The sequence below is a fragment of the Rattus rattus genome, chromosome 6 (assembly GCF_011064425.1).
Source record: "Rattus rattus isolate New Zealand chromosome 6, Rrattus_CSIRO_v1, whole genome shotgun sequence".
Classification (NCBI taxonomy): domain Eukaryota; kingdom Metazoa; phylum Chordata; class Mammalia; order Rodentia; family Muridae; genus Rattus; species Rattus rattus.
In genome coordinates, this window is record NC_046159.1 from 115,745,070 (window position 1) to 115,757,732 (window position 12,663).

The window sequence follows — 12,663 nt, forward strand, 5'->3', positions numbered from 1 at the left end:
AAAAGTTAAACATTATATACACTTTTGTAAATTAAAATATAATCACACCATTTCCCCTTCCCTTTTCTTCCTCTAACCCACAACATGTGCGTGTGTGTGTGTGCGCACACACACACACACACACACATATAATATGTGTGTGTGCCTAAATATATCAATACAAGGTGTTCAGTGTTTTTAGTGTTGCTTGCAGATGTAGGACTTCAGGGCTGACTATTGCTATTAGATAACCAAGTACGGGGCTCATCTCTGGAGACTACTTTTTTTTTTCTTTTTTTCGGAGCTGGGGACCGAACCCAGGGCCTTGCGCTTGCTAGGCAAGCGCTCTACCACTGAGCTAAATCCCCAACCCCGTTGGAGACTACTTCTTCTTGGAACAACTAATACCTTTCCTTTCCTGTCCTGTCCTGTTCTTTCCTGACCTGTCCTGCCCCCTCCCTTCCTTCTTAATCCATAGTGAAGCCCTTTCTACCCTCTATCTATGAACAGGACTTAGATTTAGATATAAGTGAGATCATCTGATTTTTGCCTTTCTCCACTTGGTTGATTTCATGTAGTACAATACCTTCCCCTCCATCCATGCTGTTACCGATAACAGCACCACCTTCTTTTTAAAGTGTTCCACTGGGTACTCCACTGATGTGCATATTTATTAGTTTTGAATTTTTAAAATAACAAAAGTAATAATGTGGAGAGATGGATATGCCTATTAGCCTTACTGTCGTATGCAGTTTTATGTGTGTGTGGGGGGGAGAATGAATATGTACATATAAAATATCACTATATACACCTTAAATGTAATTTCAGTTAAAATGAAAAAATAAAATGACCTAATGGTACAGTCTTAATCATCCTGTATACTAAAGACCCGTCCTGCATCAACACATGGTCCTCCCACACTGCATGCCTGCAAATGCCCATTCCCACGGGAGACTGTCCTTCAGTGCATGTATATTGGAAAAAACAGGGAATAGTTTTCCACTCCTTACTTGTCTCCAACTCTCCACGTCCTATTGTGGAAATAACAAAGCTCTTCATTTCTACTATTTGACAAGCTGATGGCAAGAGAGAGTATATAATTAGAACAATGCCACTCTCCCTTTTAATTTACTTTCTAAGTTGCCAGTACTGGGCATTGGACTGGAGCCTTAGACAGGCGAAAACTCTGCTCTGCCGTTGAATTGCCCCTCCAAGCCCAAACACTTCGCCTTTTAAAAGTTCTCCTTTAAAAAGTTTTCTTGTAAAATGGTAATGAACGAACTGGCACTGGAGGAGGGAACTGTGTAGGTCCCTGATACACCAAGTACACATTGGGTGAGGGCTTAGGAGCTGGATCAGGCCCACATTGTGACCTTCAGGATTCTTTCTAGCCTTAAAAAGAAGAGAAGAGCCCGAAGCTCGCCCACAGGCAGTAACGTTGACAGAGACTTGGTGCTAATCTCACGGTATACAGAAGAACACTGCATTGGGCAGAACGAGCAGGTGTGTTTGTTTCAGTGAAGTAGAACAGGAAGGAATGGCATTAAATCAAAGGAGAAATCATTTAAACGAAGTGGCCTCAGAGTCATTAAACAGTGGAAAATGTTACTGACATAGGATGCCGATTTTTCTCCGTGAAACCATCAGTTCCTTCTACTCTGCACTATGGGAACCCTAATGCTGGAGAAAAATGTGTGTTCATAATTAACATCTGCTAAGTGATATTTATGAATTGGTGGAAATTCAGGTAGTCCTTCCGCAGTATATCCTGGTCCTAAACTCATAGCAAGGCACTTGAAAGGTTCGCAGGCATCAGCCATTCTGAACCTTTAGTGAAGCGTAAAATGCCTATTGAACCTAAAATCTTAGCTATGTAGACCCCGCTTACCTGGAGAGACGACGCGTCAGGCATCTGCTCGACTCTCCTCGTTTCAAGCATCCCTGCTGTAAGGAAAACACTAAGCAGATCCTAAATGAGACTAATGTCGATAACAAATGTGGTCCCTTCTGGGTCTGCTTCAAAGATGCATTTTTAACACCAATCTGTGTCGCTGGAGATGAGAGTACTTGACTGCACACGAATCCTCTCTGGGTTACATTGAGCTTGAAAGGGGAATTTTTCTTGATTCAAGAGTGAAAGAATGGGATTCTGTCACTCCCTTTCCTAGAGACGTCTTTGGCTTGCATCTTACAAACAGGATATTGGACAGGCTAGATTCCTGAGCAAAACACTAGTCTTCCCTCGGGGTCTATCAGTAGATTCTAGCTTCCTCTTGCTTATTCAACCTTCTTCGCTGGCTGTGTTCCCAGCCACAGTCTTTGTAACCGCATCTTTTTAGCAGAAATAGTGGTTTCTGACTTGCCTGATCTTACTCACGTAAGACTTAAATGAAGTCATTCTCCAGACCTCAAAGATAATCTGTCTCCAAAGCCTTTGCAGCCTGGCATCACATGAGCTTTGCAGTGACTCTGGGCACTCTTTCTCTTCTCCTCAGCGAGGCAGCTTGCTTCTGGCCGCACTTGGCCTCCTGATAGCCACTCGACACTAATTACTATTCACTAGTTCCTAACCCTGGTCGTATTTGCCCCAGAGAATGTGGTATGTCACATTCTTGATTTCCTTTGTTCTTTTTATGTGTATGTTTTCCTTCATGAATGTGTGTACACGACATGTATTCTTGAGACCCACGAAGTCCAGAAGAGGGTGCGTAGTCCACCGGAACTGAAGTTACAGCTGTTTCTGAGTCACCATTCTTGGTGCTGGGAACCAAGCCCATATCCTCTGTAAGAATAGCAAATGCTCCCACTGAACCAACTCTCCATCCCCACAGTCTTGATTTTCACCTACGTCTTTGGCATCTAACTTCAATTGCTAAGTCCTCTCTACCTAATGATTAAAAACTGGTGAGGCCCAAGATAAAGCTCACTTGGTAGAGTGTTTGTGTAACATGTTCAGTGTCTCCAGAATGGCTCGAAGTGGGCAAGCCTGTGATCCCAGCACTGCAGAGATGGAGGAGGAAGGAAGTCATAGAAGCTGAGGCTAGGTCCAGAGAACAAGAGAGCACAAACATCTGAACTGTAGGAACGACCCTATGGCCCTGGTAAGAATTCCAACATGTCAATTCGCCTTTGCCCGGGCCCCAGTGCTGAGTTACAACAGGCCTACCTGTGCTTCTCATCTGTCAGTGTCTGCTTTGTCTGTCTTATATTCTCTCAGACTCCCAAATAAAACAAGTAGCTACAAAGAAATGCTAGGAAATGACAAGAATCCTTTTTCTAACCCCTCTGCCTTCTAGCTTTTCTTCATTCATTGGTAGTTTTGAGAGATGAGCATGGCTTGGATCTGTCTTTAATGAAGCTATCTGAATAGAAGAGAAAGGTTTGGAAGGGCCATGTTAGTGGACTCTTAGGAGGAGCATCCTTATGAGTCCTGTACATTACAACACATGTTTATGACATTTGTATCTTAAATCTTCATTCATCTTGTATATTAAATTTGACAGTTTCTTTAAGCTTCAAAAGAATCTTGTGTTCTTAATCACAATTTGAACAAAATTGCAAGTCTGGTTGCCATTTATTGTGAGAAGATAAGTTGCCTTAAGATAAAACACCATAACATTTGTGTCATGTTAACTGACAAGACATTTAAAGTGTTAGCAGCAAAAAATACCCTAGAAGCTAACACACAAAAAATACCATATATATAGATAGATAGAGAGAGAGAGAGAGAGAGAGAGAGAGGTTAAAAGGAATAAATAGCAAAGAACAAAAAATGCCTCTGAGTAAAATTAATTGTTTTGTACAGAACTAGAATTTAAGTATGTATTTAGAATATGAAAAATGTATATTTTTTATATCTGTTAAATAATTTGGTCATTATGATAACCAACATGAGACATGCCCCCATGTGTATTAAACTATTGAATTTGACTTAACTTATGAACTATAGAACTTGACTGTATCTTACGTATATTGAACCAGTGAACTATTGAATTTGACTTAACTTATAATGAAAAGCAATTCTCTAAGCATGTGTTTACAATGGAAGTTTTATGAAGCAAAACACTGTCCTAGTATTTAAAATAAGACTACTAAATACTATATACCAAGCTAGGGAACACATTTCAGTGTTCACACAGGAGCTGGCCTTTCTTCCAGATGTCATTCAGGACTCAGTTTCTCTTATTGTATCCCTGTCACTTCCTGTGGCCATCACCGTTCCTCTGCACTTGGTGATTAAAGAAAGTATAATCCCCTTACCTCAAAGAGAGATGTAGTACTCTTTGCTCATGTCATTAACTAGAACTTTAACACTGAGAGGCGAAGGAAGCCAGGAAGCATGGCCCTCTGCTGACCAGCTATTCCCAAGCAGTAGTTGTCTGCTAATGAATACGTGAATCCCAGTGGAGTTACCAGACCAACCATGCTCAGGCTCTAGCTACCACACAACTCCATTATCACCATCACCACCTGCCCCATATGGGAAACATTCACTTTCACTCAGGGAAAATAGCAGAGTCCTATCTCTTCCTTTCTTCTAGTCCAACATCTGCAAGGGGTTTACTTACAGCTCTTGGAAGCCTAATAAGCCATGAAAAAGCCCATGCTGCTACCACACCCTCTCTTCCCATTTTACTCTTCCCTCTCTACCAGGAGAGTGAAAAAAGAGAGCCACAGTTTCCTCTTTGCAATATGAAAAATAAGAAGTGCCTGTCCAGGAATAGTAATCAAATTCAGCCCGCAGACTCTGTGAAAACTGCTTCTACTGGAAGTGGCCACGTCTTCTTGTTCGACCAGTGCTGTGGACTGGAAAGAACCACTCTGCTCTATTTTCTGTGTGGCCCTCAGAGCTCTGCACCTTGAGAATCTCTTCCTTGCTACTATTCATGACCAAGGTCCCCCGAGGAACACCTCTCTTTTTAATCAATTCAGAAATACAAGGACTCTTTGCAGACCAGTGTTAAAACAGTTCAGAGACAATTTGCCAGGGTAATTCTCTTAGGAACATGTATTTCTGATGTATATGACTCCAGCTTTACATGGGTCAATGATCATTCTTTTAACTGACCATTTGTACAGGTAAACAAAAGCCATGTCTGGGCTTTGCAATCAAAAAGCCAGGAACTCTATAGGATAGGGATATGGAATGACAACAGAACTGTCTGTCACAATGCAGTCCTGTTGTTTGTGGTCATTTATGTGGTTTTGGTTATTTGCATTGGTTATGTATTGTTCCTTTAGGCAAGGCCTTGCTAGGTGACCTGAAATTGACCGTGTGGTCCTGGCTGGCCTCTGACTTGGGTATGGTCTTCCTGCCTCTGCCTCCTGAAAGCTGGTACTGTAGGCACAGGCCAGCATTCCCAGCTGTGCTTACTTTTGTAGTCATTGCTCTTCTGTGGAGCTAGGGATGAAATTACAGGCTTTGTCCATGATTGACAGGTTCTCTGCTGCTGAGCTCTGTTCCCAGCCTTATGGTCAGTTTATTCAGGACAAAGGAGTTGAGGCCAATCATTGAGGAAAGGATATCTTGCTTCACAGAATGAAGGGGATGTGGCCCAAGCAGCATTTTAATTTTTGTTGTTGGTGGTGGTTTTTTAGGTTTTTTTGTTTGTTTTTGTTTTACCAAACAATTCAAACATATGGTGACAAATAGGTCAGTATCTGACGGCTTGATCTAGGGACAGAATAGCAGTAGGGGGAAAGCTGTGTTAACAGTGTTGGCCATTCTGGGATCAAAGACCCTGAGCCTCCAGATGCTGCCAAGCCACCCACAGGCCTCCCTCTCGCTGTCCTCCTCGCAAATGGAGCGAAAGTCACTCACCGGAGAGCAAGCTGAACAATAAATCCTTCTGCTGACTCCAGTCAGAAGGACCCATCCCAAAACAATGTGATCCAAAATTGGGACATTTTCTATACACACAGAAGGAAGAATTAAACAGTTTGCAGGTGACGCATGCCAAGTTAATGTTTTAGGGAAGGGAGAGTGGGAATGTAGAAAAGCGTTCCAGACTTGCTTGGAATATTGAGATGACGCCCTGCCTGAACCTCTGATCCATAGAGCTCCGTTTATTTGATTACGGTATTTCTTTGTCTACTGTCTTGAACCAAAATCTACCCACATTGTTTTTTTTTTTATTTCTAACTCAAAATAAACTGTTTAGTATCTCCCTGGCTCTTCTAGCAGTTGAAATGATGAATTTTAGAGTGTGGTCATAATTCTGAAAACGTCTTAGAATACCCTTTAGCCTCGCCTTGTTTGTCATTTGTACGCTGAAGTCTGTAGTTATTCTAAATTTCACAAGGCCTTTAGGATAGCCTCAAGCAAAGACTCAGTACAGGATGTGCCGTTAGAAACTGGCAAGCTGAGAATCATTTGAGACATTTTATGGCTGTGCTATGTTTCCCAGAGAAAAAGAAAAGTCTTGCTTGTAGATTTTTCATGAGTACATCCACTTACATGTAGGATTAAGAGACATATAACTTTGGAGGGCGAACGTTACCCTTTGTTCTTGCTTTGAAAATATTTTCACTGACCGGACTGACCATGTTTATGATAATTTTTCAGTTTATATCTAAACTTCGGGTTCATACGTTTTTCCTGATGCTTTAGGATATAGACGAGTCTTAGGTCATGGTGTGCTGTGTCTCATGTCTGTTTTGTCTTTCGGACTATAGCCCTTGTATGGCAGCATGCTGGGTAAATCTTGGCTGTAGCTGTGTTCAGAAGGAGTCTAGATTGTGTGAAGGGGAAAGGGGCAAATTCCCTGATAAGACATACAACATCAGAGGAGCAGACTTCTTAGGAAAGAGAGGTGTTATCACGTGTCAATTTAGCACTTTGATTATCATATTCCTTTGTTTCAGGTATAATGTCATCTTGATAACTCTGACAATAGGCAGTCAGGAAGATGGTCTTTGTTTGGTACTAATCTAGAAGTGACAATATGCTATGAGCACTCTTCTCCGCCTGTAATTGACTTGACTTCCTCTAATACAACGAAGATATTAGAATGCAAGACACGTTTGTACAGCTCCGATAATTGGTTTTGCTTTTTTGTGTGTGTGTTTGCTTCTGTAATTTCAAAGAATTTTTCTTTCTGGACTTCTGTGCCCTGAGTTATTTGGAGTAACGTTGAAATTATAGGTGTCCATTAAGTAGTTTTTAACTGTCAGCTCAAACGCCACATGTTGTGCTATTAATTTATTATGAAGTGACACAGAAAGAACACTCATTATGTGATAATACGAAAACACATACTTGTCAAAAAAAAAAAAAACAAATAAATCTGTTTGGAAAACCCACCCGCTATGGCGGGGGGAGCCCGTCAGACCATCACACACACTCGGGCATTAATACATTCCTTTCATAGGAAAATGCACACAGAAGGTTTTAGTTCCAATTCCCGGGGTCTCTGTGGATACTCAGAGGTTTTCTTTTCTGTTGCTGATAGGTGGTGTTATACCCAACTTCTAACAGCTCCAAGTCAGCGGAATTACACCGAATGGTAGTACCCAAGAACAGTCAGGACTCGGACTTAAAGATCAAATTGGCAGTGCGCATGGATAAACCACCACACATGAAGCACAGTGGGTAAGTGCTTAAAATGTTCTTCCCTCTCGTCGATCACCTCTATCTCTTTATGGGGGAAACTAAGGTATCAGACATTCACATGACGTTTTCTCAAAAAAACAAAGAAACCTGACCTAAGTAAGTTGTTTATATTGCATATCTATTAGCATGGCTATGAATGGGTATCCAGTTAATGTAACTGGGTCAGCAATGGTTGGTGTTGGTTATTGATTGGGTTGATATCACATTATTATGGGGAATGCACCAAAAGGAACCACTCAAACACAGTTTATAGATATTTGGAAGTCTTGAATACAGCTTTCTGGGACTCCTCTCAGGTTCTTAGGATCTTAGTGTCACCCTATGCATGCTTTTAAAGATGGGAGTGGGGATGGAGGGGAGGACACCACATCCTGTTACCTCATTCAGAAACTATAGGCGGAGGTTTACACAAGCAAGCAGTTTAACAGACACTAAGGAGAACTGTAATTTCCACAGGATTCTCCATCAAGGAGATCACATTCTAGTTAAACCCGAAATGGCCTTCTCGGCTAGAATACAAGATGGAGGGACCTCTGCCCTGTCACACCGTACTCGAATTGTGAAGAGTATTTCTTAATGCTCTACACATCTAGACTCATACCTGGTGTTCAGGTCTTTAGAAATAGTTAACCTTTCATAGAACATTATAAAAGCTAAAGGGTACATCAGCTATAACCCAGAAGGATGGGCACATTTTGCTGGTAGACACGTGAAGTTTAGCATAAGAGTGAATGGAAACTAAATCAGTACTGGAGTAAAAGAGCACTTGGAAAACCAAGAGGTGAATGGCTTCTCGCCTGGGCACTGCCATGGCCTAACACAGCAGTTGCTGCTCCTACGGTTCTTTCTCCACAGTCTTACTAAGGAGCCAGTTCAGAACCCAGGTCTGAACTCTTTTTTTTTTTTTTTTTTTTTGCTGTTGTTTTGTTTTCAAGACAGCCCCCCTCTGTAGCTATGGCCTTCCTAGAACCTACTCTGTAGACCAGGCTGGCCTCAAACTCACACAGATCCACCAGCCTTTGTCCCCTGAGTGCTGGGATTAAAGTCATGGGCCACTACAGCCATCTCTGAACTCTTAAATAAAATAAATTTCCAAAAATTTATGTCTTTCTCGGGTTGACACTTTAAGACTTCCGAAGCCAAATTGTAGTATTCAAGTGCTAGCAGTTGGCAAAGAGTCTGGTCGTCTTTATTACAGTGAGGAGAAAGGCTTGCTGAAGTGATTCACTTAGGTTTAGCAACAAACTTAGCAGTGTAAAAGATGCATTCCACTGAGAGGGTCTGAGCTCCTGAACCTGATGTCCAGCAAAAAGGCAGAGCTGGTTCAAAAGATGGGGAGGACTCGTTGGTTCATTTGAGCAAAACCGAGTTGTCTATTGGGCAGGGATTTATCTACCTGTGTCTCTTAGAAAGGGACTAGAATTCAGGATGGTACAATGTGCTGTCTTTAATGTGTTAATGTAAAAAAAAAAAAAAGTCTAGCTGTGGTTCAACCCAGCGGAGATGAGGATCCTGGAATTCACTACTGAGAGGCCTTTAATTTGTCCACCTGCCTGTTCCCTATACTTTAGGACTCCTTCCCATCCACCCAGGAGACAAAGTCACAAGCCTATATGAAAAGCAAGGAAGGGACTTTGGCTTGTGTATAAATGATTGTAGTAAAGTATTGCAAATAAATATCAATTCAATAAACTAGGAATGGGAACCTGTTGGAAATCATGGCGAGTTTCGGCTGGGGCAGGTTAGTTAAAGTGACACACTACATCTGACATTTGAAGTTAAGGGGAAACTCAGCAGGTGGCCAGTGGGGAAGAAGGGCATTTCTGTCATATGACAAGCACTTACAAAGGCAAGAGTTCTGAGAAGGCTTTTAGCTAGTGGCGACAAGTTCACTGCAGTTTGCCTGAAGAGCTCTGAGACTAGAGACCTCTATTTATCTAAAGTGCTTAGAGACTGGCAGGGTTTCAAATTAGACATAAAAGCATGCAGCATGTTCCAGGAACTAGAATACTTCTTTCTTTCTCTCTCTCTCTTTCTCTCTCTCTTTCTCTCTCTCTCTCTCTTTCTTTCTTTCTTTCTTTCTTTCTTTTTGCTGTATATCTCTTTCTCTTCACGGATGCTGTAATAAGAAATAAGTGTGGCCAGAAGCTGATTGAATAGTCCCAGAACCCCCTGATTGTGCCAGGAACAAAGACTGAACACGAAGTAGACATAAGCAAGTTCCACAGCACTGACCACATGTGGAAGAAACCACCACTGTGCCCCAGAACCTCTGAGTGTAGGAAGAGTCAAAGCTGGTGGATCAGTCTAACTGCACTCCAAGGAAGGTGTGGAATAGGGGTGTCTTTCCTTTACACCAAATAAGAATTTGTTTTTTAATTACATTTATTTGACTAGTTGAGATTTCCATCTTGGTTCTGCAGTTGATGTCTGCCAAAAACAGCTAGTGATGGGAGAAAGTAAAGAGGACAATATTGTAGTTCATAAATTTAACTCTGTTTTTTCTTTTTTAATTGGATATTTTTTATTTACATTTCAAATGTTGTCCCCTTTCCCGGTTTCCCATCCCTAAACCCCCTATCCCACTCCCCCTTCCTCTATGAGGGTTTAACTTTTTTTTTTTTTAAGGACAATATTTAATTGGGTCTGGCTTACAGGTTCAGAGGTTCAGTTCAAAGTCAGGAATGGCAACGATCAGGCAGGCATAATACAGGAGGAGCTGAGAGTTCTACATTGTCATCTGAAGGCTGCTAGGAGAATACTAAATTCTAGGTAGCTAGGATGAGGGTCTTAAAGTCCACCCCCACAATGACACACCTATTCCAACAAAGCCACACCTTCTAATCATGTCCTTCCCTAGGCTGAGCATATACAAACCGTCACAAACCCCAAAGTCAATGCAAGTGACACAGCTTCTCCATCAAAGCTCTTCCCCCTAAAGGGTCTAAAACTGTCCTTAACAACATCACCAACTGGGGACCAAGCACTCGAACACACAGCCCATAGGGAACATTTCTCTTTCAAACTACAAACAGATAATTGTTTCATAACAGAAGCCTTGTGATATGCTCTTGTATCGGATTCAATATTTTGTTTAGATATTTTTATTGGATATTTTATGTGTTTACATTTCAAATGTTACCCCCTTTCCCAGTTTCCCCTCCAGAACCCCCTTCTGCATCCTCCTCTCCCTGCTTCTATGAGGGTGCTCCCCCTCCCACCCACCCACTCCCACCTACTGCCCTGGCATTCCCCTGTATTGGGGAAATCAAGCCTTCACAGGACCAAGGGATTCTCCTCCTATTATTGCCAGATAATGTTATCCTCTGCTACATATGTGGCTGGAGCCAAAAGTCCCTCTATGTGTACTGTTTGGTTGGTGGTTTAGTCCCTGGGAGCTCTGGGGGTCTGGTTGGTTAATATTGTTGTTCTTCCTGTGGGGTTGCTAACCCCATCAACTCCTTCAGTCCTTTCTCTAACTCCTCCACTGGGATCCCTGTGCTCAGTCCAATGGTTGGCTGTCAGCCTCCGACTCTGTATTTTGTCAGGCTCTGGCAGAGCCTCTCAGGAGACAGCTATAACAGGCTCCTGTCAGCAAGCACTTCTTAGCATCTGCAATAGGGTCTGAGTTTGATCTTTGAGCATGGGAGGGACCCCAAGGTGGTGCAGTCTCTGGATGGCCTTTCCTTCAGTTGCTGCTTCACATTTTGTCCTGATATTTCCTTTAGACAGGATCCCTTCCAGGTTAAGAATTTGCAGATTAGAGGGTGGTCCTATTCCCCAACCGGGGCCTTGCCTAACCTCTGGATATGGTCTCTGCAGGTTCTCCCTCCCCTTTGTTGGGCATTTCAGCTAATCTCATCCCTATTGGGTCCTGGGAGTCTTTTCCTTTCCTGGCATCTGGGACTTGCCCAGTTCCCAATCCCCCATTGCTACTCTGTTCAAATTCCTAACCCTCTGTATATCAACCCTGTCTCCTCTCATACCTGATCCTGCCCCCCTTCCCCTCCCCCTTCTCTCTTCCTCCCAAGTTCCTACTGCCCTCTAAGTCCCACGAGTATTTTGTTCCCCCTTCTAAGAAGGACTGAAGCAGCTGCACTTTGGTCTTCCTTCTTCTTGAGCTTCAGGTGGCCTGTGGATTGTATCTTGGGTAATTCGAGCATTTGGACTAATATCCACTTATCAGTGAGTGCATACCATGTGTGATTTTCTATGATTGGGTTACCTCACTTAGGATGTATTTTCTAGTTCCATCCATTTGCCTATGAATTTCGTGAAGTCATTGTTTTCGATAGCTGAGTAGTACTCCATTGTGTAAATGTACCACATTTTCTGTATCCATTCCTCTGTTGAAGGGCATCTGTGTTCTTTCCAGCTTCTGACTATTATAAATAAAGCTGCTATGAACATAGTGGAGCATGTGTTTTTATTATTTGTTGGAGCATCTTTTGGGTATATGCCCAGGAGTATAGCTGGGTCCTTAGGTAAACTATGTCCAATTTTCTGAGGAACTGCCCAACTGATTCCCAGAGTGGTTGTGCCAGCTTGCAGTCCCACCAGAAATAGAAGAGTGTTCCTTTTTCTCTACACCATCGCCAACATCTGCTGTCACCTAAGCTTTTGATCTTAGCCATTCTCATTGGTGTGAGGTGGAATCTCAGGGTTGTTTTGATTTACATTTTCCTAATGACTAAGGTTGTTGAACATTTCTTTAGGTGTTTCTCAACCATTCAATATTCCTCAATTGAAAATTCTCTGTTTAACTCTGTACCCCATTTTTAATAGGGTTATTTGATTTTCTGGAGTCTAACTTCTTGAGTTCTTTGTATATATTGGATATTGGCCCTGTATTGGATGTAGGATATAGTAGTTTGGGCTGGCATTTGTGTTTTCTTAGGGTTTATGACATCTGCCCAGGATACTCCAGCTTTCATAGTCTCTGGTGAGAAGTCTGGTGTAATTCTGATAGGTCTGCCTTTATATGTTACTTGATCTTTTTCCCTTACTGCTTTTAATGTTCTTTCTTTGTTTTGTGCATTTGGTGTTTTGACTATTATGTGACAGGAGGAATT

The 12,663-nt window shown here is 42.1% G+C and overlaps 1 protein-coding gene across 23 annotated transcripts in view; it reads left to right on the forward strand.

Annotated features, from left to right (window-relative positions):
* The window catches only part of Cadps2 (calcium dependent secretion activator 2), a 525,569-nt gene that overhangs the window by 293,466 nt on the left and 219,440 nt on the right, over positions 1 to 12,663 (forward strand). For all 23 annotated transcript variants that reach the window (XM_032906883.1, XM_032906888.1, XM_032906885.1 and 20 more), the window contains exon 8: positions 7,431 to 7,570. In XM_032906883.1, coding sequence (XP_032762774.1) covers positions 7,431 to 7,570 — 140 coding nt within the window. The remainder of the gene's footprint in view (positions 1 to 7,430; positions 7,571 to 12,663) is intronic.